Here is a 26,940-nt window from a genome sequence, read left to right as displayed (position 1 = left end):
TCACTTTCTGCAAAATCGGATCGGTACCACTATCTTGTACCATCCAAGCACTGGTGATTGGAAAACAATCGACAGTTTGTCGAGCGCATTCGTCAACGCAGAAACAGAATAGCTCCTCCCAATCAAAAATGGATCTGGACCAACCAGAAAATGGGCAAGCGTGTCAACATTTGCATGTTTAGCCACGAGGCGGAAGTGAATCTTGCAGTTGTACTGAGAGAGGAATAGTGCCTAATGTTGAAGGAGATGCGCTGCTGTCTGGCAATGACGCTGAGGGGTTAAACAGCAACACAAACGGATTGTGATTCATGATGAGATGGAATTTTACACCACACAGGAAAACATGGAACTTCTTAAAAGCATAAATAATGGCGAAGGTTTATTTCTCTATTTGTGAATATCTAGTCTGAGCCGAATTAAATGTCTTCGACGTGTATTCAATACGCGTTTGGAGCCATCAGAATATTTATGAGCTAATATCGCCCCCAGCTCATGCTAGGACACATCTGTTACTAACAGTAAATATTGACCCAGTTGGTCATTTATGAGTCAAAGTGCAGATTGTAACACAGACTTCAATTTGGTTGATCTTGGAAAAATACTGAGCACCAGTGAGCTTAGCAAAAAGTTCATCAGGGCACACCAAAGAATACAAGTCAACGATGGACTGTACATTGACAGAAACTTTGAAACCACCGACAGCTTCTTGACAATGACAATGACTAAGAGAGTAGTCCATTTGCTGGATTTAATCAGTTGGTCAACCCCAGAGGCCGTGAGGCTGTTGAGCTCTGCCTTGACTTGGTCATGGAGTGCCATTGGTACTGGGCGAGCCCGAAAGAAACTGGACCTGGCCAAAGGTTTCATGGTGATGTGGGCTTTGAAATTATTGGCAAAACCCAAGCCCACAAAAAACAGGGCAGGAAATTCAGAGCATAAAGAGTTGAGTTGTGTATAAGGCTCTTGATCAGAGACGAGATTAACTTCTTCAGAAATAGTAAACCTGGAAAGTTAAGAGTGTCCAAACCAAACAAATTTCTGGTGCATGCATTGTTCACCACCAGAAAAGACAGTGGATGAACCACAGAATTCTACGTGATTGGGGCCGAGAAACTACCCAATATCAGAATGAGTTGTTTACTGTAGATGACTGATGTACATGACACTGGTGGTAAAGGGCGAGAAACCAAGTCCATGTACAACTTACATCTGCAAAACCTTCTGATAAATCCTGACATCAATAAAAAGACTATAATTTCCAATGGACATTGCCAATACACAACTGACATCCACGTCAGCGTCTGCAATAGGCTGTTGGAATTTTGCGTTACAAACAGGAGCAATGAGGACCGTTTTCTAGTACTGGCGGCAAACAGCGCACTGCTTAGAACAATCTCACCTATCATGAGTGACAAAACGCGATGGACAAGAGGAACACATGGAGCGCTTGCGCTGTCGTTCATTATCGGGCCTGCTGTGCTACTGCTGCAGGTGTGGTCGCCGCAGTGAGTTGGGGTGGCTGTCGAGACGTTTCACTTACGTGCGAACCACTGCCACCGTATCGTCCCCCTGTGAAACGTCTGACAAATGGCGGGGGAAAGTGGGTTCAACTTCTGCAACCTCACACTACGATTCAAATTGAGTACCCGCAGCCCTCGAAATCCCAAACGATTGTACAGTAGTCAGAACGTTGGAGAGGAAAGGGTTTTCACATTGAACAAACCTCATGACTGGGGGCCAACTAAATGATCGCATCATGAACCGTTTAGTCATCGTACAACTCCTTACGTACATCAGCGACAAAGACGGCTTAAACCATGAAGTTTAACCGCCCAAGTTTTATATGTATGTTCCAATTTCTTGCAGCATAAATAGAAATCAACTCGAGTGGCAATAACATGTGTCTGTTTACATTAGTACTTCGAAAGTAGGTCGTACATGTTATCAAAAGAGTGTAAAGATGGATCCCGCAGGGGGAACAGTTGCCAAAGGAGCTGATAAATGCGAGGCAGCAACCAAGACAAATAGAAAGCTTGGCATAAGATCCGTCAATCAATCCAAATGTGTGAAAATGCTGCTGGAACCGTTTTTCGTAGGCTTCCCATTCTTCAACATACTCATCGTAAGCCGGAAACCGTGGGGATAAACGACCGGCGTAGTGACAGGCAAAACAGGAACAGGAGGTACAAGGGGTGACAGCGGGTGATGTAGACTGAGACTGACCCAAACAGAGGCAACCATTTGGAATACCTGGGTTTGATTGTGTTATGCTGTGGTGAACACCACCTGTTTTTGACAGAGATGCTGCAACGCTGCAGTAAGAAACCCTTGCTGATCAACCAGCCAGCGTAAAAACTCGTCAGTGGTACTGTCAGATATTGTAGGTGCAACAGAGGGCTAACCAGATATTGAAAACCGCACGGACAACAATCTCACACTCATCTTCACTTGTGTTGTAACTTGCACGCACAACACAACTAAGAACGTTAATACAACTTTATTAGACTGTGCCGTGTATGCCAATCACCATAACATACACTGAACACAATAAGATAAGGCAAATGTATTTAAGCAGTTATAACATGATAACTGAGCGAGAGCGTAGCGCGGCAGGGTGTGAATAGACACTCGTCTGTGACAGGCTCTATCGGAAGTTCACAGTATTGCTCTTTTGCGGCACACACTCGCGGACGACAACACACTGCTGATGCGTGCAGCTTTCATGATCTTTGTTCACAATTACCTGCACTGTTTGATTCAAATGCTTGTCAAATTCCTCTTCTTGCTGTTTCATTTCTTGTAACTTCCTTAGGTTATCCTCAGATTCTTGATTGACTGGTTGGAGTGATATCTGCTGCTGTATGTTCTGAAGCTGCCGTATGAGTTCTGGGTTTGATAAAATGCTGTAAAAGTATCTCTATTAGAAACTATTACGGTAAATACTCCTTTACGGTACAAGTAACTGAATCACTGCTTCACTTCATTAAAAATTAAAATTACTTCAGTTCCTTACAAGCATGATTTATAAATTTCAAATATAACTATCTGAAGGCAGTTTTTGTTAGCCAAAACTGTAAGGAGATGACAATTATTCATCTTGCACAATATGTGGTTGACTAGTTTCAAAACAGAACAGCAAACAGTTTCTGCTTGTCAGTGTATATCACCCATAATATCAGTTATGCCTGTCAAAAAGTCAAAATTAGATGCTTCCACAGAAAAAAGAAATAACGACCTGGAACTGAAATTAGAGTTCAGCTAATTGTTTGAATCTATAACTCCAAACGAAACTGTTGCGAGTTAAAAAAAATACAAAGTACCAAACCTGTCAAGTCCAGTAGCTGATGGCTGTGAAGTAACGGCAGATAATATTGTGTGAGTCTGAGTTTGGGTTTGAGACTGAGCCTGCGTCTGCTGCGGCACTTGCACAGCCTGCATTTCAACTGACTGCACTGTTGTTTGGTGCTGCTGATTCTGTTGCTGTACTTGTTGAGACAATGGAGACTGTATTTGTGGTTGCTGCTGCTGCGGCTGCTGTTGCTGTTGCTGTTGCTGCTGTTGTTGCTGTGGCTGTAGCTGTGGCTGTTGCTGTAGCTGTAGCTGTGGCTGTGGCTGTTGCTGCAGCAACTGCTGCTGCTGTTGCTGTGACTGTTGTATTTGATGTATGGGCAGCTGCTGTGTCTGCTGTTGTACCAGCTGCTGCATGAATGTATATTACCATGACAAATTTCAACCACTTACAACTTCATAACATTAAAGTGAGTGTGTCTAGAATGGCAACATCTCACTATTAACAAAGAACGATAGTTTATAAAAAATGCAGGTTCGAGAAAATGGCAACACAGTCAAGTATGATACATAAGGTCAAGTATGATACATATGACTGAAAAGAATTTTATAACACAGATTACACACACAACATCATGCCAAACCACCACATTTGCATTTTTCTGCTACACTATCCAGCAACCCAGACTGCTCGATAGCATTCAACACAGTAGTGTCTATCGCCTGTGCGCCTATCACTGTGGAACAGGTGAAAGTGGGATCCATCTCAAAACAAAACATTTTGGTGTGCAGCATATCAGCAACAGCATTGAAGAGAGTGCATGCTGATGCAACAGCATGCATACCATCTATCCACCCCAACAGTGTTGTGCATATAATCAACACATATACACCCACCCCAACTACACTGCTGGTTCTGCAAATATGAGTGTAGGAATGTGCCCTGTATAAGCCAAAAATGTTATGGTATGTCAGTTTGTCACATGCTTATCACTGTCCCATTTTAACTCCCTCATTCTCTGAGACTGTAGCCTTTGATGTCAAAGAGGAATAAGGGTACTTGCTGCTTCATTTCCCCTTTGATATCTTTTAAATGACAGAATAGCATAACACTGACCTTCCACATAATATTAGAGGGAGTTCTACTGGATCTCAGTCATCTTGAACACTTATTGCTGTTACACTCTTCCACATATCTTCACAGTTTGGATCGAATGAGACCATTCTTCCAGGGGGTTGCAATATTCACAAATAATGCTGTACATTAATCTGGAGATTCAACAGAACAAGGCCCCAGTAGCTACTATTCTTACTCTGGATTTTTTTCATTTTAGAGTTCTAGCTGAACTTACGAATAACACAAATAAGAAATAAAATAGGTTTTCTCTACCAACCCTCTGAAGTAGAGGAAGACAAAGGAAGGGAAGGAAAAAACTGCAGGCTGTTGACATCTAACTATTTATCTCTCAGGTGACAGAGTTAACATTGTACATCTACATCTACATTTATACTCCGCAAGCCACCCAACGGTGTGTGGCAGAGGGCACTTTATGTGCCACTGTCATTACCTCCCTTTTCTGTTCCAATCGCGTATGGTTCGCGGGAAGAACGACTGTCTGAAAGCCTCCGTGCGCGCTCTAATCTCTCTAATTTTACATTCGTGATCCCCTCGGGAGGTATAAGTAGGGGGAAGCAATATATTCGATACCTCATCCAGAAACGCACCCTCTCGAAACCTGGCGAGCAAGCTACACCGCGATGCAGAGCGCCTCTCTTGCAGAGTCTGCCACTTGAGTTTATTAAACATCTCCGTAACGCTATCACGGTTACCAAATAACCCTGTGACGAAACGCGCCGCTCTTCTTTGGATCTTCTCTATCTCCTCCGTCAGACCGATCTGGTACGGATCCCACACTGATGAGCAATACTCAAGTATAGGTCGAACAAGTGTTTTGTAAGCCACCTCCTTTGTTGGTGGACTACATTTTCTAAGCACTCTCCCAACGAATCTCAACCTGGTACCCGCCTTACCAACAATTAATTTTATATGATCATTCCACTTCAAATCGTTCCGCACGCATACTCCCAGATATTTTACAGAAGTAACTGCTACCAGTGTTTGTTCCACTATCATATAATCATACAATAAAGGATCCTTCTTTCTATGTATTCGCAATACATTACATTTGTCTATGTTAAGGGTCAGTTGCCACTCCCTGCACCAAGTGCCTATCCGCTGCAGATCTTCCTGCATTTCGCTACAGTTTTCTAATGCTGCTACTTCTCTGTATACTACAGCATCATCCGCGAAAAGCCGCATGGAACTTCCGACACTATCTACTAGGTCATTTATATATATTGTGAAAAGCAATGGTCCCATAACACTCCCCTGTGGCACGCCAGAGGTTACTTTAACGTCTGTAGACGTCTCTCCATTGATAACAACATGCTGTGTTCTGTTTGCTAAAAACTCTTCAATCCAGCCACACAGCTGGTCTGATATTCTGTAGGCTCTTACTTTGTTTATCAGGCGACAGTGCGGAACTGTGTCGAACGCCTTCCAGAAGTCAAGAAAAATAGCATCTACCTGGGAGCCTGTATCTAATATTTTCTGGGTCTCATGAACAAATAAAGCGAGTTGGGTCTCACACGATCGCTGTTTCCGGAATCCATGTTGATTCCTACATAGTAGATTCTGGGTTTCCAAAAACGACATGATACTCGAGCAAAAAACATGTTCTAAAATTCTACAACAGATCGACGTCAGAGATATAGGTCTATAGTTTTGCGCATCTGCTCGACGACCCTTCTTGAAGACTGGGACTACCTGTGCTCTTTTCCAATCATTTGGAACCCTCCGTTCCTCTAGAGACATGCGGTACATGACTGTTAGAAGGGGGGGCAAGATCTTTCGCGTACTCAGTGTAGAATCGAATTGGTATCCCGTCAGGTCCAGTGGACTTTCCTCTGTTGAGTGATTTCAGTTGCTTTTCTATTCCTTGGACACTTATTTCGATGTCAGCCAATTTTTCGTTTGTGCGAGGATTTAGAGAAGGAACTGCAGTGCGGTCTTCCTCTGTGAAACAGCTTTGGAAAAAAGTGTCTAGTATTTCAGCTTTAGGCGTGTCATCCTCTGTTTCAATGCCATCATCATCCCAGAGTGTCTGGATATGCTGTTTCGAGCCACTTACTGATTTAACGCAAGACCAGAAATTCCTAGCATTTTCTGTCCACATTCAGGGATGCTGCAACGGCCTTATGATCACTGATTCCCTGTTCTGCGCTTACAGAGTCGAATAGTTCGGGTCTGTTTGTTATCAGTAGGTCCAAGATGTTATCTCCACGAGTCGGTTCTCTGTTTGATTGCTCGAGGTAATTTTCGGATAGTGCACTCAGTATAATGTCACTCGATGCTCTGTCCCTACCACCCGTCCTAAACATCTGAGTGTCCCAGTCTATATCTGGTAAATTAAAATCTCCACCTAAGACTATAACATGCTGAGAAAATTTATGTGAAATGTATTCCAAATTTTCTCTCAGTTGTTCTGCCACTAACGCTGCTGAGTCGGGACGTCGGTAAAAGGAGCCAATTATTAACCTAGTTCGGTTGTTGAGTGTAACCTCCACCCATAATAATTCACAGGAACTATCCACTTCTACTTCACTACAGGATAAACTACTACTAACAGCGACGAACACTCCACCACCGGTTGCATGCAATCTATCCTTTCTAAACACCGTCTGTACCTCTGTAAAAATTTCGGCAGAATTTATCTCTGGCTTAAGCCAGCTTTCTGTACCTATAACGATTTCAGCTTCGGCGCTTTCTATCAGCGCTAGAAGTTCTGGTACTTTACCAACGCAGCTTCGACAGTTGACAATTACAATACCGATTGCTGCTTGGTCCCCGCATGTCCTGACTTTGCCCCGCACCCGTTGAGGCTGTTGCCCTTTCTGTACTTGCCCAAGGCCATCTAACCTAAAAAACCGCCCAGCCCACGCCACACAACCCCTGCTACCCGTGTAGCCGCTTGTTGCGTGTAGTGGACTCCTGACCTATCCAGCGGAACCCGAAACCCCACCACCCTATGGCGCAAGTCGAGGAATCTGCAGCCCACACGGTCGCAGAACCGTCTCAGCCTCTGATTCAGACCCTCCACTCGGCTCTGTACCAAAGGTCTGCAGTCAGTCCTGTCGACGATGCTGCAGATGGTGAGCTCTGCTTTCATCCCGCTAGCGAGACTGGCAGTCTTCACCAAATCAGATAGCCGCCGGAAGCCAGAGAGGATTTCCTCCGATCCATAGCGACACACATCATTGGTGCCGACATGAGCGACCACCTGCAGATGGGTGCACCCTGTACCCTTCATGGCATCCGGAAGGACCCTTTCCACATCTGGAATGACTCCCCCCGGTATGCACACGGAGTGCACATTGGTTTTCTTCCCCTCTCTTGCTGCCATTTCCCTAAGGGGCCCCATTACGCGCCTGACGTTGGAGCTCCCAACTACCAGTAAGCCCACCCTCTGCGACTGCCCGGATCTTGCAGACTGAGGGGCAACCTCTGGAACAGGACAAGCAGCCATGTCAGGCCGAAGATCAGTATCAGCCTGAGACAGAGCCTGAAACCGGTTCGTCAGACAAACTGGAGAGGCTTTCCGTTCAGCCCTCCGGAATGTCTTTCGCCCCCCGCCACACCTTGAGACGACCTCCCACTCTACCACAGGTGAGGGATCAGCCTCAATGCGGGCAGTATCCCGGGCAACCACAGTGTTAGTCCGATCAGGGGATGCGTGGGACGAGCTGGCCGTCCCCGACAAACCCCCATCCGGACCCCCACAGTGATGCCCATTGGCAACAGCCTCAAGCTGTGTGACCGAAGCCAACACTGCCTGAAGCTGGGAGCGAAGGGATGCCAACTCAGCCTGCATCCGAACACAGCAGTTGCAGTCCCTATCCATGCTAAAAACTGTTTTGCAAAGAACGTCTGAACTAATCTACAGAGAGTGCAACAAATCAACAAAATTTAAACGGTTATTAAAATACAAGATTGCCTAGTAAATGCAGTAATGCTGCTACTTGCGCACTGCTGACACTGCTCGGCGGCGGAAGGAGACTACGCGAATTTACACTAATCAGATACTAAAACGCGATGCTACACTCTCAAATACTATAATACGCCCGAAATTTATGAATTAAACAATGCAAGTACCAAAAACACGCAAAGAAATTAAGAATTAAACTATGTAACAAATGAGTGAGCTAGGAGTATACGACTTGCTGCTCAGCTGCTTATCCAACGGCGGCAGGGAGTGGTAAATGTAACTAAGAGTGCTTTCCATTGCTTGGTATGTTTACCTACAAAATTGTTATAACAAGTTTAAGGAGAAAAGTGTTAAATTTTATGAATGGTTAGGTTATTGCAATTACCCCCAAAATAAAGATACATTTATCACAAACAAGAGAAGGGCCTTGCTGAGTTAGTTACTGTTAAGGGGAACGTAAATAAATCTATCTTCTGTACACAATTTACCATGTGAACTTTTAACCTATTTGTATACCAAATAAACATGTGAGGCATTTCATGATCGAGCTCCAACTTCCCCTTTTCTTTCCAACTATAATGGGTAAGAGAGACATGAGATTTTGTCTCTGCCTAACACGATTTGTATTTCTGTTCTAGTTGCTCACATTAGTTATGTTATATGTTGTCAAATCAGCATTTTTGGTCCCATTTCCTCCAACTCAGTTTCAATTTTGACAAGATTTTGTTTGTGGGAGGTAGTGAACACAGACAGGTAGGCACAAGGTATTCTGTTTATGCATGACATGGAGCACACATTGGAATGAGGGTTGGTAACTATCTTCAGTGGCATAATTCTGAAAGGGAGAGATGAATTGACAGTCGCTGTACTTAATGCTACATCAGTGTAGGTTTTGTTACAACTAAATTAAAGACTGAATCTTTCAATATTGGTGTAACAGAGATGTAAAAATTGGCAGTTACAAAGCTTTGTACAGTTTTCTTCACTTCAAGGTATGTATGCTGGTAGATCTCCTATATGTAAAGTATTTTCTTTTTCTAAAAATATGAAGGCCATCCCCAGAAAAGCAAATGAGAAAATAAAGTTAAAGCAGTAGCAGACTTTAAAAAATAATATGGCACTCCTAACTCATAAGACGTTTCAGCAATTTTTTTCCTAGTCGCATCCTTTTTATAGATGTGAAGGTGGTATAGCCCCAGAAATGGCATTAGAAACTGATGTGGGAGCAGAGCTATGCTTTAAGGTGAACAAACTTTGTTTCATGTATTACAGTAAATTCATATCAAGCTTTTTTCTCTAGCCAACCATTGACTATTTTCATTATGTTTTCAATCATGGTACTCTTTTCATGTAATAATTCATTTCTCCAATTACTCATCCGCTTGTGCATGATGTCCCTCCATATCACACCACTCCTGTTGAAAAGAGCTCATAATGTGGCCCTTAATAATAATTTTTAAGTACAAACATTTTTTATGCTGGACATCTAGTGGTGCTCTGAAGTTTCTGAATTACAAATAACGTTTCATAATTTCTTCAGTAACTTGGTATGTAAGAATATTGTTTCTTAATGCAAAGGAATATATCTTTTCCCACGCCATTTCATCCATCTTGTAATTACACAGACTCTAAAATACAATGCTACACTTCCCAAAGAGCAAGTAGATTGTTTTCTATCTGGTCCTCAAACACTGGTTGTCCATATGTGAGACTGGCCTTGGGCACCTGTACTAAAATCTAAAATACAATACTACATTTCCCAAAGAGGAAGCAGACCGTTCTCTCTTTGGTCTTCGAGAATTGGTTGTCCTATTGTCCCACTGGTCTTACGCACATATACTAAAATCTTTTAAATACTACAATTATGTTTCCAGTCTGTTATACAGACTATGATAAAAAGCAAGAATTCAGTTAAATTACCTAAAATATTAAAGCAGAAAAATGTGGCATGCAGATTCATGGCTTAAAAATATATGAGCCTGCTACTCTACAACATATTAAACCCTTGAATCAATAAGCTTAGGCTTGAGACTCAAAGTGGTCTGATCACTTGCAACCAGAAGTGATTAAAGCAAGGAGGAAATTATTACCATCAAAACTGAAAGTGGATACACACAAGATATGGTGTTTTATTCATGACACCATTCACAATCTTGTTAAACATTTATAACATTCTCCACTGAGGTGAAACAAAATTTCTATTAAGTAAATGTTAAAATGTAATAGTATAAAGCTACATGCAAAACGAACGATAAAAATTTCACTCTAATACTCCATTATATGTAATTGAAGAGCCTACAGAAATAAAAAAGATTCCTGTTAGTAACTAAATAAAACAGCATACAGTCACTCAAGAACCAAATGTGAAAAAATGTATTTCATTTTATTTTTCAGTTAGTGGTGCAGAAATATTACAGAAAAGAGAACTGAATGTTACCACACAAGGAAACTTACCTGATCAGTTTGAGATCGAGAACCAGACTCCTGCTGCTGTTGCTGCTGCTGCTGCTGTTGTTGTTGTTGTTGTAGCAGTAACAACTGTAAGTGTTGTAGCTGTCGTATAAGAGCCGGGTCACATGCTCCATTGCCAGAGACCTAATGATTCAATCCAAAGAAAAAGCAACAATTACCTTAAGTGGAACAACAAACCTACCTCCCCCGCCACCTCTCCCTCCACTTACCACAAACCAACAAAGTGCGCAAGACCAAGAAATGAGCTCCAGTCAACAATGTGTGGTTTCTGGGCCTAAATGCTATTCAATGTTGCTTCTACAACATATGTTATCTTTCTTCATAACACATACCTCAGTTACTTCTGTACTAAACAAGAGGTAACTGTAAATGATTTGTTAAAGATTTGCTATTAAAACTGTCCGCAGTATTAGCTACATTCTCAACTAATAGTATTGCATACATCCTCTCCAAAATTATATTCACCTATGCTTCCTTTTCATTGACATTTGGTGACAGTAGCAATACTTTGGCATCTCCTTTTGGTACCATTTTAAACATTTGCAAATATGGTTTCACAGTGTATCTTCAGCAACTGATGTTTCTCCATGTCAGTACTACACATTTAGTCAGTTGACTACACTTATGTGAAAAATTGAACTTTTTCATGTCAAACTCTGCATTTTTTGGGTTTCTAAAATTTTTCATTGTATTATACACAAATTATCCTTATATGATACCTTTTAACTGCATCAGCATGGCAGGCAATTGAACCCAAACATTATCCTTTCTGTTTACATGTTTCAGAATGTATATACTCTCTTTTTATTTTCTACCAAAAAATGGAGGATAGTATATGCTTTCAAACGGGTCACAAACACAAATACGAATTGACGTGCCAAGAAACCCAAAAAGATTTCGCTCAACATGCCTATCAAGGAAATTAACTAATTTCAGTAAAACGTGGAATGATTCACCTCAAATGAAGGTAAGTAATTTTCCAAATTAACTGTGCAGTGACAATACATAATTCTTTCAACAGTACATAGTCAGCTGAATTATCGCTACAATGCCTCTTGGTTACAAGTTTTCTTTTTACTGGCACATACAAATACACACTGTAAAGTAATACCTGGTGTAACAATGATTTAGCATGCCCACACCTGAGAACTTTCCGCAATGAATACTTACAGCTATTGGTCTTTTATTTTATTATATTAATACATTATAGCTGCAGTTTGTCATCCACAATGGATACAAAGAATTTTTGGAAGGCTAAGACAAGGGCCACCTGAACAACTTAACTATATGTCACAATTTCAGCCTGTCTGATACAGAAATATAGCTTCCTCAGACTGTGGAAAATATCTTTATTCAGTATAACACAGTCAAAAAATATCTCATTAGGAGAAAATAGTTGAGAGAAGTCTTACATGTGAGTAGTAACACCCTTTTCAGAAAAGTAATGAATCTGTATTTAAATAAGCTATTGGCTTCATTGAATGTAGTACTATCAAGTCAGAGAATAAATGCAATTGTCAATGCTGAATACAACACCTGCAGCGGTTGGCGTATAAGCACTTTGACAGCTGCAGCGCCGGCCGGAGTGGCCGAGCGGTTCTAGGCGCTACAGTCTGGAACCACGCGACCGCTACGGTCGCAGGTTCGAATGCTGCCTTGGGCATGGATGTGTGTGATGTCCTTAGGTTAGATAGGTTTAAGTAGTTCTAAGTTCTAGGGGACCGATGACCCCAGAAGTTAAGTCCCATAGTGCTCAGAGCCATTTGAACCATTTTGAACAGCTGCAGCAAAAAGAAACACACAACTCAAATGCAGCAGACGGCAAAACTGACTGCTACAACAGTCTCTTCAGGGAAGCGGAGCATCATCCAAAAAAACTGCATGGAAGTGTGTGCATCATCTGGAACTTGCTGCGTGTTGTGGAAGCAGATCTGGGTTGGGGAGTATCGGTGCTTGTTGCTGAGGCTGGTTCTGTGGAGCATCAGTTGGCAGTGCATCTGGGAACACAGACGCTGGTTGGACTCTGTCAATGGAAACTGTAGAGGGTTTGCTGTTTACTGTTATGTCCAGTGTTTGTGCTCCTCTTTGTCAGAGACACTACAGACCTGTGTAAGGTAGGTGCTGAGAGCTTAACACAACCCCTATGTAGCATAACATGCATGCACGTTTCCAAGCTTTGCGAGGGCAAATGCTGGCTATATGACCTGTCAATTGATGAACAAATTCTGCCTTGTCTTGGTTAGAAGGCTGCAGGAACTTTGTGTCAATAAATTCTCCAGGAAGCCGTAGCACTTCACTGTAGACTAGGTCTGTTGATGAGGAATCCAAGCCAGGCTTGTACGCACGCGTTCCACAGACCAAGTAGAATTATTGCTAGAGCTGTCATCCAATTAGTTTATGACACATCAGTGCTGCTTTTATGGAATGGTGCCAACATTCAATCACTCTGTTGCTTGCCAGATAATAACTTGTAGTTTTGTGTGCACACTGCCAGAAAGTTTGGCAAGTTGGGGCACACAGATCACATTCGTATTGTCAGCAGCAGTCTGTTGTGATGTGCAGTGGGCAATCAAAACGAAATATCCAACTTTATACACAGGCAGAGACTAGCATTTGTTTAGTTACAATATGCTCAATTACATAATATTTGTAATACGTAGTGTGTGTGTGTGTGTGTGTGTGTGTGTGTGTGTAGTGATGTTGGTGAGAGAAGGGAGTGGGGGAACCCCAGTGCCAACACATAGCCTACTCCTCGCGAATAGCACGAAGGGGGCCGCCAAGCTTAATGTCCCCATCCAATGGACTGATCACCATCAACAGTGTCATATGTCCTCACTTAATGAGACATTGTGGAGAGGTTTGGTATTTAAATGAGGAACTGGCGAAAAGTATGGTGAGTAGGAACTTTACGCGACCACCTCTCCTCCCCTCACTGACCAAATACCAGCAGCGATAATTTTTTCCACCACCAGGATTCAAACCGGCCTACCCCCGGGTCGGGTGCCATTCAAGCATGTATTAGTGATACGAAACTTCCTGGCAGATTAAAACTGTGTGCCCGACCGAGACTCGAACTCGGGACCTTTGCCTTTCGCGGGCAAGTGCTCTACCAACTGAGCTACCGAAGCACGACTCACGCCCGGTACTCACAGCTTTACTTCTGCCAGTACCTCGTCTCCTACCTTCCAAACTTTACAGAAGCTCTCCTGCGAACCTTGCAGAACTAGCACTCCTGAAAGAAAGGATATTGCGGAGACATGGCTTAGCCACAGCCTGGGGGATGTTTCCAGAATGTAGTGAACCTACAACATCGATGTGCACATGCAGCAATCGTGAAGTTATCTAAGTTGTGTCGTTAAAGTCTCCCACTGATGAATGCAAGCGACAGAAGTGTTGACACTGGAAACACGCACAAGTCCATTTGTAGCAGTTGTTTTGCATTCTAGGCCAAATAAATCATTTCAAGACCAGATTAAATGATGGTCTGACTCCTGGGTGGCACAAGTCATGCAAGCAGTCAAAGGTGCACTTGTGAAATGTAGTTGGTAAAAAGGTAAAAAGGGGAGAGGCTTTCAACTTGAGACATTGCAGTATAACTTGACATCTCTGCCAGGAATGTCAACTAGTTGCAACTCCAAGGTTGATGATATGTCACTGAAGAGATTCTGGAGCCCCTTGTCTGTATGTTGTGCCTTGGCAAATTGTGCGAAATGAATGGTGCTTGATATATTGATGACGCAAGAATGACACTCAGCTACCACATTGTTGATGCCCAAAATATGCTTGATATCGGTACTGAAGTGGGCAATAAACTGCAAATGATTTTATTCATATGGTGAGCAATTGTTGTTTTGTCAAAAGGAGTAAGTGAGTGGCTTATGATCTGTGAAGCTGGTGAACACACTGATTTCTAATTATGGGCAAAGGTACTCAACTGCCTCACAGACAGTGAGAAGTTACTGATCATATGTGCTCCACTTGTGCTGCAATGGTGACAACTTATGCAAATTAAAGCGAGTGGCTATCATGGGCCACTGTGTAATTGTTCCAACGCTGCACTGACTGCAGTCCGGCTCGCATCTACCAATAACACAAGAGATGCATCCACTTCAGGGTGTGCCAAGAGCATGACAATCACTATGCTCTGTTTGTAATCACTATGCTCTGTTTTGCCACTTCAAAGGCAAAGCTCATTGTATCTATCGACTGAATTGGAGAATTTACTTTGGTTTTGGAAGCAGCAAGTGCTGCAGTCAGCAACTCCTGTACTTCAGTGGAATGTGGCAAATAGTGACGATAAAAATTCGACATACACAAAAAGTGGAATAATTCTTTAACAGTGTTTGGTCATGTTATCTTCAAATTGGCTTCTACTTTTTCTGGTAATGCCAGTGAGACTGAAAAGGAAATCCAGTGGCATAAAAAGTTAATTTGCAACTGGCCACACACACACACAGCAGTGTTCAGAACCACTCCACTCTGTTCCAAGTGTTTGAAAATGTCGATTAAGCATTGTTAGTGATGCACTACAGTGGCCAAAAAGACATGGATGCCATCCAGATAGGTGAAACAAAATGGTAGACCCTGCAGTACTTGGTCGATAAACTGTTGTCATGACTGCAGCATTACCTCGGCTCAATGTCATGAAAAGACTCTCAAATAAACCAATTTGTGTGATGATGGTTGCTTTACGAATGTCCTCGTCTGCCAGTGAGATTTGAGCCTCAGCACACTCAAGCACACTGAACACAGTTGCACCATGTAAAGCATAATTATAGTCCTACAACAGGGGTAACATAGAATGGTCCGGTACTGTGCCTGTGTTTCTGCACGGGTGACATGCACCATACTTCTTCGGCAAAAGATGGAGAGGAGTTGACTATGGACTAATTAACAGGCAAATAATGCTTTCCTTGAGCATGGAATCAAATTCTGTCTTTGCAGTGTCCAAATGGTTGGGAGCTAATTGGCTGGGTCGACACGAGATAGGTGGTCCATCAGTGAACAACGCTATGCACCACTTGCCACTTGGACAAACTTAACGGTGTGCATTGCTGCACTGCACCGGAAACCCATAGCGGTCAGGATGGTAACACTATCAACGAGTTTTGCATTCGCCATGTGTGGCAGCAGGCGGTAGTGTGCTAGGAAGTCTGCTCTAGTTATCAGTTCTGTGATGTCAGCAATCAAAGTCCCATGCTAACTCAAACTGCTGCGTACTATATTGTTGATATTGAAGAACTATTTGCCACAGACAAGAAGAACAAAGTCTGTCGTCACCAACCATGTAACAAGGTACAATACACAAGTGTGATCCAGTGTCCACCAAGAATCTCTAACCTGACCTTCAATCATTGATAAATAAGCACCATGACTGCCTGGCAATAGGCTGCAGATACAATTACATCCCACGGCACTGTGCAAGGTGAAGTGCACTTGCAAGTCTGGTTTCCAAATTTTTTGTGATACAAATAAATGGACTGCTGTTCTGCACCAGGAGTTGAAGAATTTGTTGAGGTATAGGTAAGTGACCTCTTGCGGTAGTGTCCCCTATCATTTCTAGAGTCACAATGAGACAACATTTCACCAATTCGTTTCGTTAACACATGGACCTTGGCTGTAAGAGAATCATTGTCCATGTGTGTAAAAATGATGCTGATACACTGTTACATGGCACTGTCACTATACTGATAGAAGTGGGTGTCATGGCTTCTTGTATTTTGTCAGCCAGGTCTATGACTGTGTCTAAGGGCACCTCAGCTTGTGACGCTATAATAGCCTTGACTTGCAGTGGAGGTGGCTGCTGCAGAACATGAGTAGTAGGTTGTCTGGCACAATGTCAGTATTAACTTTGCTTCTCAAAATCTCAGGTACTTTGGTGGTTTCCTCTCGCTGACGCCTTCCTGTGTCAAAACTTGGCATATGCATTCTTCTTGTGAGGCAGAGACACTGCAGAGCAGTTCTGCCTCTAGTTTTTTTGTAGGAGTTAATCACAGGTCCTGAACCTCTGCAGTGAAATGGTGATCCAGTTGACTGACCTCTAAGGCACACTTCATGTAATCTGTGGAGATTCCAGCATAATGCAAACTTGCCTTGACTTGCGCAGACCATAGTGTGGGGTTGTACAGCCAGCAAGGCAGCAATCGCATGGCAAGTTTGGACACTGAAGGAATTGTCTCAGTCGGTTCATCTATCATCTTTTGACTTGATTTTATGGAAATTCTTGCATTTTCTGTGCTGTTTATGCAGGCCAATCATGTCGGAGGCATCAGTTTCAGAACGCTAAGGTGAGGGCCGTGTGAACAACTTAACTGTATGGGTATCATGATGTTCAGCCTGTCTTATAAACAATACTTAAGTTCCACGCACCAAGGAAATTACCTTTATTCTGCATAACACAGAAAGAAAATATCTACATCCATGTAGAAATGTCACTTCTGAAGAGTAATGGATCCTTAACAAAACAAGCAATTAACATCAATGAATGTAGTAGTATCAAGTCAGAGAATAAACAGAATTGTTGATGCCGAACACATCGCCTCTCGCAGTCAGCATGTAAACACTGACAGCCACAGCAAAAACAAACAAATAACACAAAACAAATGGAGCAGACGGCAATCTTGATTGCTATAGAATGATAATAAGTACTCCATACTTTAAAAAATACACTTATCATCGGGAATTTTATACACTGTTTACTTCCGCACACATCACTTCTGCTTCCCCCTATGACTACCTTTTCTCACAGCCATTTTCTTTCATTTTCACTTCCCTCCATGGCATAAAAAGCTTCTTATTTTACTTTCAGTCACGTTCCTCACTGATCTGCTGCCAACAATCAACATCACTTGGCCTGAAATCATGATACTGATCTGCTTTGAAATCCATACTACTAATCAAAAGGCAACTGTATAGCAGAATTTGTGTCAGCCATTCTGTAAATTATATATGAAGACGGTATCTGTTCTTTCGGACATGTCCGAAAGAACAGATACAATTGGTGATCTTGCAGCTCTCGAAGAATGAAAGTACAATAAAACCCAGACCATTAGCTGCTTACATGTGTTGATAAATATCAACGGAGACAGTCGAAAATGTGTGACCCGACCAGGGCTCGAACCCAAGATCTCCTGCTTACATGGCAGATGGTCTATCCGACTGAGCCAGAGGATAGTGCGACTGCTGGGACGTCTCTCTGGCATGCTCCCCGTGAGACCCACATTTCCAGCTTACTGTCCACACACTACATTTGCAGTGCCCCTGCCCACTATACTCATTACTCGCAGCAGTCAATCTACCGACTCCCATAAGTGTTTGAGCAACATGAGTGCATCCAACTGAAGATCACTGGCCAGTAAGCCTTATCTATATATGAAGATGGTATCTGTTCTTTCGGACATGTTCAGACATGTGCCTTATCTATATATGAAGATGGTCTTGCAGCTCTCGAAGAATGAAATTACAATTAAATCCAGACCATTAGCTGCTTACAAGCATTGATAATTATCAACGGGAACATGTCCGAAAGAACAGGTACTATCTTCATATATACGTAAGTCTTATCGGCCAATGATTTTCTTCAGTGAGAATGCACTCACACTGCTCAAACACTTATGGGAATCGGTAGATTGGCTGCCACTAGTAATGAGAATAGTGGCACTGCAAGTGTAGTGTGTGGGCTGTAAGTTGGAAATGTGGGTCTCACAGGGACTGTGCCAGAGATAAGTCCCTGCACTCGCACTATCCTCCGTGTGCTCGGTGGCTCAGTCGGATAGAGTGTCTGCCATGTAAGCAAGAGATTCCGGGTTCGAGTCCTGGTCGGGGCACACATTTTCAACTGGCCCTGTTGATATTTATCAATGCCCGTAAGCAGCTAATGGTCTGGATTTCATTGTAATTTCATTCTGTAAATTAGTGTCTGATATAAAGACCACAGAAGAAAGTATGTTTTGTGTCTACAGTAATAATTTACCCATATTTTTGCCCTACAAACTACTCAATAATGTGTTTCAAGACACGATACTCTCAGGTTGCAAAACTTTGCCCATGACATTAAAACCCTAACACGTCTACCAACACAATTGTGGTATTCATAAAATAAAATGGAATCAAAACACAGTGGACTATAGATCCTCCTCTTATAATAAAACTGATGAGTTCTGTCTGTGGCTGTCCCATTTGGCACTGCGCAATGCATCAGGCCACATCCTACTGATCTGCTCTGGGCTCCAAGAATGTCATTTCATGCTTATGCAGAGGTCCAAGGGTTGTTTGTTGTGAACTGACATGCCTGTAGTACTACCAAGTAAGCGCAGCTATTGGCTCAATCATAATTCTCTTCTATTGGTCACCTTCTTTTACTCATTTCCTACATCTACGGTTGTCAGCTTCCAGCTATTTTGTTGAAGAGGCATTGTGTATTTATAATTATGAATCTGTCTTGAAATAATTCTACAAAATTACTATTTACATTAAGAAATCTCATTCCATTTTCATTACATTATGCACCCACAATATTGTCATGTTTCTTTATAAATGGTGATCTCCAATTCTTCCAGCAAGTTTGATCTGTTCCATAACACAGCATAGTGACCCTTTTCATTTTTTTCACGAAGTTTATTCTTTCCGTTGTTATTACCTTTGCACAGCAATTTATTAACAATTCCTATACTGTAACTGTTATTGACCACTACTGTCTTAATGGTGCCCCCTCCTGCTCATTGGCATGTTGATTGTCCTGTCCACTAAACTACCGAAGGAACATTCTTTATGAGCCCTATGTATGGTGGAACAGTTAGTTGTTGTCAGTTTCCTATAAACGGTGAACACATGCTTATTACCCTGGCCTTTAATTTTCAAATCGAGGAATTACAAATTGCTGTCAATTTCATGCTCCGCGGTAAACTTACTGTTTCTATTGGCATTGCTGAACTGCTTTGCTATTTCTTGTATATCTTCCTCATAATTGTCAATGAGTAACAAAGTTTCAGCTACACAACATTTACAATAAACAATTTTACCCATAATGGATTGGTCGAAGTTTAAAACTCTATCTTCTAGGTCACTGATAAAAGTGTCAGCCATCCATAATGGATAATATTAAAATGTTATGGGTTACTGGATAAAGCATACTTTACGAAGGCCATAAGAGAGAAGATTAATTCAGATTTCAGTCACATCATACTAATATGGGAGACCTGGCCACAATACAAACCACAACAATCACAACACTCTGATGCTGGCATTTACAAAACACCTTGAACATCAGTGTATTAGAAAATGAAACTCTCTAACTATGGTTGGTGGGATAACTTCCTTGCAAAATGAATACCAGATAAAAAAAAAAACTGTAGTATAAAATAGAACAACAGTAATGCCAACTTACATTAAAACCAAGACACCACCCATTTTTGAACTAGCTGCCCTACCCCCTCCTCACCTCATCCCCATATGCTCCCACAAGCAGCACTTTACTGGCCTCCACCCTACCCACCCCAGCTTCCTCTTTACCCCCACCACCCAGGTTGCTTCTATCATCATGTGCTGCTGCTAGCAGTCTGGTCTCAGCAGCTAGAGACTGTGGTTGCATTTTTTTAATTATTATTTTGTGTGTGTGTGTGTGTGTGTGTGTGTGTGTGTGTGTGTGTCAGAGAGAGAGAGAGAGAGAGAGAGAGAGAGAGAGAGAGAGAGAGAGAGAGAGATTCCGATGAAGGCCTTTCTGTCCGAAAGTTTATTTGTTTAATAGTCTTTTTATTGCACCTATCTGTGACTCAGCATCTCCACTATATGGTGAGTAGCAACTATCCTTTTCATAATTCTGTCATCATTCCATCCTGGATTTTCCATTGTTTCATTCTTGAACTACTGTATACAAAATGTGATGTCAACCAAGTAAAGGAGACTCTGAAAAAATAATTAAAAACCAATATTTCTTACATAATAAAAGTTGACCACATACTTAAGGAATTTGGACTGCTACCTGTGTTCTTTTGTTCTGTACTTTAAACATTTACAAGATCACACAATGTCCTTGAACCAGCTTACCCACAAACTTCTTAATACATGTGTCTCTTGTAATGTGTACATTGTACACAATTTGCACAAACTGAATTAGATTTCTCCTTACTGATTTATCTGCCTAACAAGATCTGTAAATAACATATAGAGCGAATATGAAATTTGCTCTGTAAGATTACCTACCCTCAGCTGGTACTACTGATACCACGCAGCTGAAATAAACTGCACCACATAGTAGGGTGCAAAGACAACACAATACTACACAATCACGTATCTCAAGCACTGAACTTTACATACTATACCTAGATCAGCATGTTAAAAGTGATTGACAGTTATTAGTTTTATTAGGTCATTTTTGCATGTACGTAAACACTTGTTTACATTATAAATACTAGGGATAATCAGTAGGTGTACCTTACCATAGGTTACTGTTTAATTTGTTAATAATATTCACTAGACAGCCCCTAGCAGGAAAATAAGCACCAGATCTAGCTTCTACCATACATTTTTATTGTTTTTCATTGTTGAGTGTCCTTTCTGCCAACTAGAGTGTACCTGTTAACCTTGTGTGACAGGAGGTTTCCTTAAGTTTCTTATAGTAAATCAGTTATTAGCTGGATGGGTACGGACTGTGTCTTTTGTCTGCAGATGCTGGAGTAGGTGGCCAAAGTCCAAACGCACCTGCAAGCTTTGTTGGCCACAGTCAACAAGCTCCAGAGTGCCACCTTGAGGTGTGACGGGGACGAGGTGCCTGGGGCAGCCTCTGCTGTACTAGATGTGCAGGGGGGGATGTCACAGCTCTGTGTCACTGAGCCAACCTCAGGTGCGACTGAGCTGGCCGGCCAACTCTCACCTCAGTGTGGGTGGTGGACTGTGTCGAGGTCTCGAGCCTCAAGGCAAAGGCTGAGGCTGCATGGGGGACGCAGGCTCCTGCCAAATCCCATGCACTTTGATAATAAATCCAGTGTGCTATCTGATGCTTGGTGGTTGGGGGGGGGGGGGGGGGGGGCTGAGCCGGATCAGAATGCACCTTCTGCCACGATGGTATGGTGGCCGCTCCTTCAGCAAGGTCTGGACAGGCATGTGGGGACAGGGGTTTGTTAGTTATTCGGAGCTTCAATGTTAGGCAGGTCATGGAGCTCCTCAGGAACATAATGACTAGGGTGGGGAAGATGTCCAATGTTCACTCTGTGTGCTTGCTGGGGGGCCTTGTCCAGAATGTGGAAGAGGCTCTTCCAGCGGCTATCGAGCATGCGGGGTGCAGCCAGCTGCAAATTGTTGTACATGTTGGCACCAACGATGCCTGTCGTCGGTGTTCTGAGGAAATTCTTGGGTCCTTACGACTGGCTATATTGGTGAAGGTGGCCTCCATCTCCCGAGGAGTGGAAGTCAAGCATGACGATCTGCAGCATCGTATCCAGGGTGGACCGGGGTCCTCTGGTTTGGAGTCCGGTCCTCTGGTTTGGAGTTGAGTGGAGAATCTAAACCAGAGGCTACATCGACTCTGTGACAAAAATGGTTGTAGATTCCTCGATCTATGCTTTGGGATGGAAGGTTGTAGGATGCCCCTCTATAGATCAGGGGTGCACTACACACAGGAAGCAGCTACATGGGTAGCACAGTACTTGTGGGTTTTTAGATTAGGTTCCTCCCCACGGGAAACAAACAGCTGGCCTGAAAAATTACCAGTTCATGACACTGATGTGGGTCTGCCAACTGTAAAAATTGTTAGTTCACCTAAACAGGTCATTCCAGAGGATTTAAATATGCTACATCTCATGTCAGTAAACTGTCGAAGTGTCTGTAACAAGCTCCCCAAGTTACTCTCTGAAATAAACTGTAGCCATGCCAATATAGTATTAGATACCGAAAGCTGGCTGAAACTAGACAAAAATAGCAGTGAAATTTTGAACTCGGATTGGACAATGTTTAGGAAGGATAGGACTGATGCTACAGGAGATAATGTGTTCATTGCAGTTAAAAGCTGTTTAAACGCAGTTGGAATTGATACTGGGTCAGACTGTGAAATAGTCTGGATAAAGCTGTCAATCAGACAAGGAGTGAGCATTGTATTAGGATGTTTTATAGACCACCAGCATCCGCAAAAAATGTCACAGAATGTTTCAGGGAAAGTCTAGAGTACATAGGAAATAAATATCCAAATTATCCATTAGTTATAGGTGGAGACTTTAATCTGGCATCCATTGACTGGGAAAATTACATGTTCATCACATGGGGCAGAAGCAAAGACTCGTGTGAAGTTATTCTGGGAACGCTCTCAACATACAACCTTGAGCAATTGGTTAGAAAACCAACTCAGGATGGGAACATATTAGATATCTTGGCGACAAACAGACCTGATCTTTTTAAGGAAGTTAATCTAGAAGAAGGTATTGGGAGAGCAAATAAAAGTGTCATTAATGAATATCTTCATACTCAGCTCCAAGCTTTCACTGCAGGACACAAAGATATCGAGCATCTTTGGTCGGAATTTAAAGGTATTGTCCACCACATGTTAGAGAAGTATGTGCCTAGCAAAATATAGGGGATGGAAAGGATTCACCTTGGTACAACAAACATATTAGAAAGTTGCTGAGAAAGCAGAGAATTTTGCACAGTCGTTTTAAATGTAGTCACTGCCCCGCTGACAAACAGAAATTACGCAAAATGAAAGCAGCTGTCAAAAGGTAATGAGAGATTCTTTTAATGAATTTGAAAGCCATATTTTCTCTGCAGATTCTAAAAATAACCCCAAAAAATTTTGGGCGTATGTAAAATCTATCAACGCTACAAATAATTCAATACCTTCTCTTGCTGACAGTACGGGTAATGTAACAGATGATGATAAACAGAAGGACGAAATTCTACACCTACCTTTCAAAAACTCGTTTACGGTAGAGAACTGCAGCACCAGTCCCCCTTTCATTTATCGAACAAACACAAGGACGGCTGACATAGTGGTTAGTGTATCTGGGATTGTAAAAAAGTTAAGATCCTTAGACGCCAGGAAGGCATCTGGCCCAGACGGCATCCCCGTAAGATTATATGTTGACTATGCTACAAATATAGCACCATGCTTATCCATCATCCATCAAACATCACTGGAACAGCGAAAAGTTCCAAGGGACTTGAAGAAGGCCCAGGTCATAGCAATCTATAAAAAGGGGAGAAAATCGGATGCACATAATTACTGGCCAATTTCACTGACACTGATTTGTTGTAGAATCATGGAACATATTTTGTGTTCAGACATAATGACTCTTCTAGACTCTGAGAAGCTCATCTTTAGAAACCAGCACGGTTTTAGGAAACAGCGGTCATGCGTGACACAGCTGGCCCTCTTTGTGCATGATATACAACAGGTTCTAGATACTGGCTCCCAGGCTGATGCCATATTTCTCGACTTTCGAAAGGCGTTCAACTCAGTTCTGCACTGTCGCTTACTCTATGCGGTTGGATAGAAAGTTTTCTAACAGACAGAGAGCAGTATGTCGTCCTGAATGGGGTGACTTCAACAGAAACAAGCGTAACTTTAGGTGTGCCCCAGGGCAACGTAATAGGTCCACTGCATTTTATGATTTACATAAACGATCTGGTTGATGGTACCAACAGTGGCATTAGACTGTCTGCCAGTGATGCTGTAGTCTACAGGAAAGTAGTATCACATGGAAGTTGTAAACAAATCAATGAGGATTTGCAGAAAACAAATGTGTGGTGTAATGACTGGCAGTTATCTCTCAATATTAGTAAGTGTATCATACTGCATATAACAAGGCGAAAATGCCCAGTCTTTGGAAGCGGTAACATCCGTCAAGTATCTGGGAGTGACTACTCGAAATGATCTCAAATGGAATGATCAGATTACACAGTTTACGGGCAAGGCGAGATCTAGATTGTGGTTTATTGGTAGAATCCTGAAGTGATGCAGTCCTTCAACAAAGGAAATTGCTTACAATACGTTAGTTCGTCCAGTCTTAGAGTATTGTTCATCTGTACGGGACCCTTACCAGATGGGTCTGATTCAAGAGACTGAAAAGGTCCAAAGAAGAGCAGCAAGATTCTTGACTGGTACATTTAGCAATCGCAAGAGTGTTACAAATCTTATAGATAGTTTGAAGTGACAGACAGACGGCCTGCTAAATGGAAGGGGCTGCTCACTAAATTCCGATATCCGATCTTCGCCGAGGATGTAGAGCATATATTATTACCACCAACTTTCTAATTGTGCAAAGATAAGGGAAATTAGAGCGCATACTGAAATGTTCAGACAGTCATTTTTCCCTCACGCGATCCACAAGTGGAACAGGGGGGGGGATATGACTTTGGCGCGGATTGTGCCCTCCGCCACACACCGCTTGGTGGCTAGCGGAGTATATATGTAGATATAGATGTAGAACCCCAGCAGCAGCCAATCAGAGAATGAACTTGGCTATGCCTTCTGTTCTGTAGAACAGTGTCATAACAGTGTGCTATATCAGGTGCCAGTTGCCACTGTCAGTTCCTGAAAATACTTACAGCTGCAAAAGTATTTGGTTGATTGGTTCACTGGGAGTTAAGGGTCTAAACAGCAAGCTCATCAACCAATCAATCTACGAGTAGTTCATCAAGAGTTAGTGACATCCACAAGGAACACGTTCTGATGATGAAACCACACAGAAGCGGTAAAATCGAGGCTTTGAAAGCAAAGCTGATGCCATAGCCAGTACATAGGTCACAGCAGATGAGGAGTCTCCGAGGACTCATTCTTGGTGAGAGAAACCCCTTGCTGCATCTGACCCCTGCCAACCCGATGAAGTACGAAGGCAGTTACAGAACAAAGAATGCCTTCTAGTCGGCAGATTTATCAACTGGACTACCAATAATAAAAACAAAATGAGAGAAGTAGGTAAAACACCAAGTGGGTGTCCTTGGAGCTCTGCATGCAACACTATAGCCATCCCATCACTGATACATTATTGTCAAGGTGCTAAAGAGTGCCCACTATTCAACAGGGTGGTACCCCCAAAACGAAAAATAGGATATAACAGAAAAGGAAGCAAACTGCATTTAAAATAGAATAAAAGGGGGAGCTGCTCAAAAGTTGACAAAACAGGATTGGTCCCCTGCAAAGTATTTGATCTAATTTGTTTTTGTCATGTGCTTTGTTTCTCCGTGCAATGAAATGAAATGAAATGTGCCTAAGGCTTTTGAAGCTGGAATCACCCTTCTGGGGTATTTGGCAATCAGGTGCAAGTTTTTTTAGTTGATGCCACTTTGGCAACTTGCCCATCGATGATCACCACCACCACCATCACGAAGACAAAAAACATGCACACAAGTGCAAAGAATCCCCAACCAAGCCAGCAGGAATCAAACATAGGGCCCCGAGATCAAGTCAGCAATACTAACCACAAGACCACAAGCTGATGACTCTTTGTGCAGTATCTTCATTTAATATAACAACATGTCTTGACGGTATCAATAAAAATGTGCAGAAAAGTGATAAGGATATTATGAATCCACAAAGTGAAATTCCATCATCATCTTAAATTTTTATGCTCTGTTCTAATGTTCACAGAAAATAATGATTAACATGGTCTGCATTTCTGCAAGAACATGTTTCTAACTGTTGTGACATCTTCCGTGAGTGTGTATTTACTACTTCTTATATTACACTTAGTCTTTCCTGTACCTGGTTACCACTTGCAAGCACAGGTCTATGCTGCACGTAGCTTAGACCTGTAATGGAAAGCAATAATAAAATCACAGGAAAGACGTTATGTAATGAAAGTAGAAAAAAATGACCCCTGAAGATGCCACAACAGTGGTGAAAAATGGTTGTGCATAAATAAGAATAAAATTGTGTTTTTACTAAGAGTTGGATCCCTTTATGCAAAACTGCTTGTTAAAAGGAAGCTTTTGACAGTATTCAGTACTAAACCAAACAACTGTGACCACAAGTTATACTGCACGAGCAAGTAATAGCAAACTTACAACATTGCCTTTCTTCATGCTTAACCAGGTTCCATTATCAATCATGTAATTATTCTGATCCAGATACAGGCAGCAGAAGTTAATTGCCAGACAAGGAAATGGTGGGGAATGGGGATTTGCTTTTTTCCAGCTGCAGATAGTTCAT

General features: G+C 42.2%; 1 protein-coding gene across 3 annotated transcripts in view; it reads right to left on the bottom strand.

Moving 5' to 3' along the window:
* LOC124556784 overlaps window positions 1-26,940 on the bottom strand; it is a 191,495-nt gene that overhangs the window by 124,139 nt on the left and 40,416 nt on the right. For 2 of the 3 annotated variants that reach the window (XM_047130792.1, XM_047130793.1), the window contains 3 exons: window positions 10,788-10,928; window positions 3,326-3,699; window positions 2,744-2,903 (listed from right to left, as the gene is read on the bottom strand). In XM_047130792.1, coding sequence (XP_046986748.1) covers window positions 2,744-2,903; window positions 3,326-3,699; window positions 10,788-10,928 — 675 coding nt within the window. The remainder of the gene's footprint in view (window positions 1-2,743; window positions 2,904-3,325; window positions 3,700-10,787; window positions 10,929-26,940) is intronic. The other variant, XM_047130794.1, reaches the window with a different exon arrangement.

The sequence above is a fragment of the Schistocerca americana genome, chromosome X, assembly GCF_021461395.2.
Source record: "Schistocerca americana isolate TAMUIC-IGC-003095 chromosome X, iqSchAmer2.1, whole genome shotgun sequence".
NCBI classification, from domain to species: Eukaryota; Metazoa; Arthropoda; class Insecta; order Orthoptera; family Acrididae; genus Schistocerca; species Schistocerca americana.
Note: the sequence above shows the minus strand (reverse complement) of the source record. Positions and strands in the feature narration are given on the sequence as shown.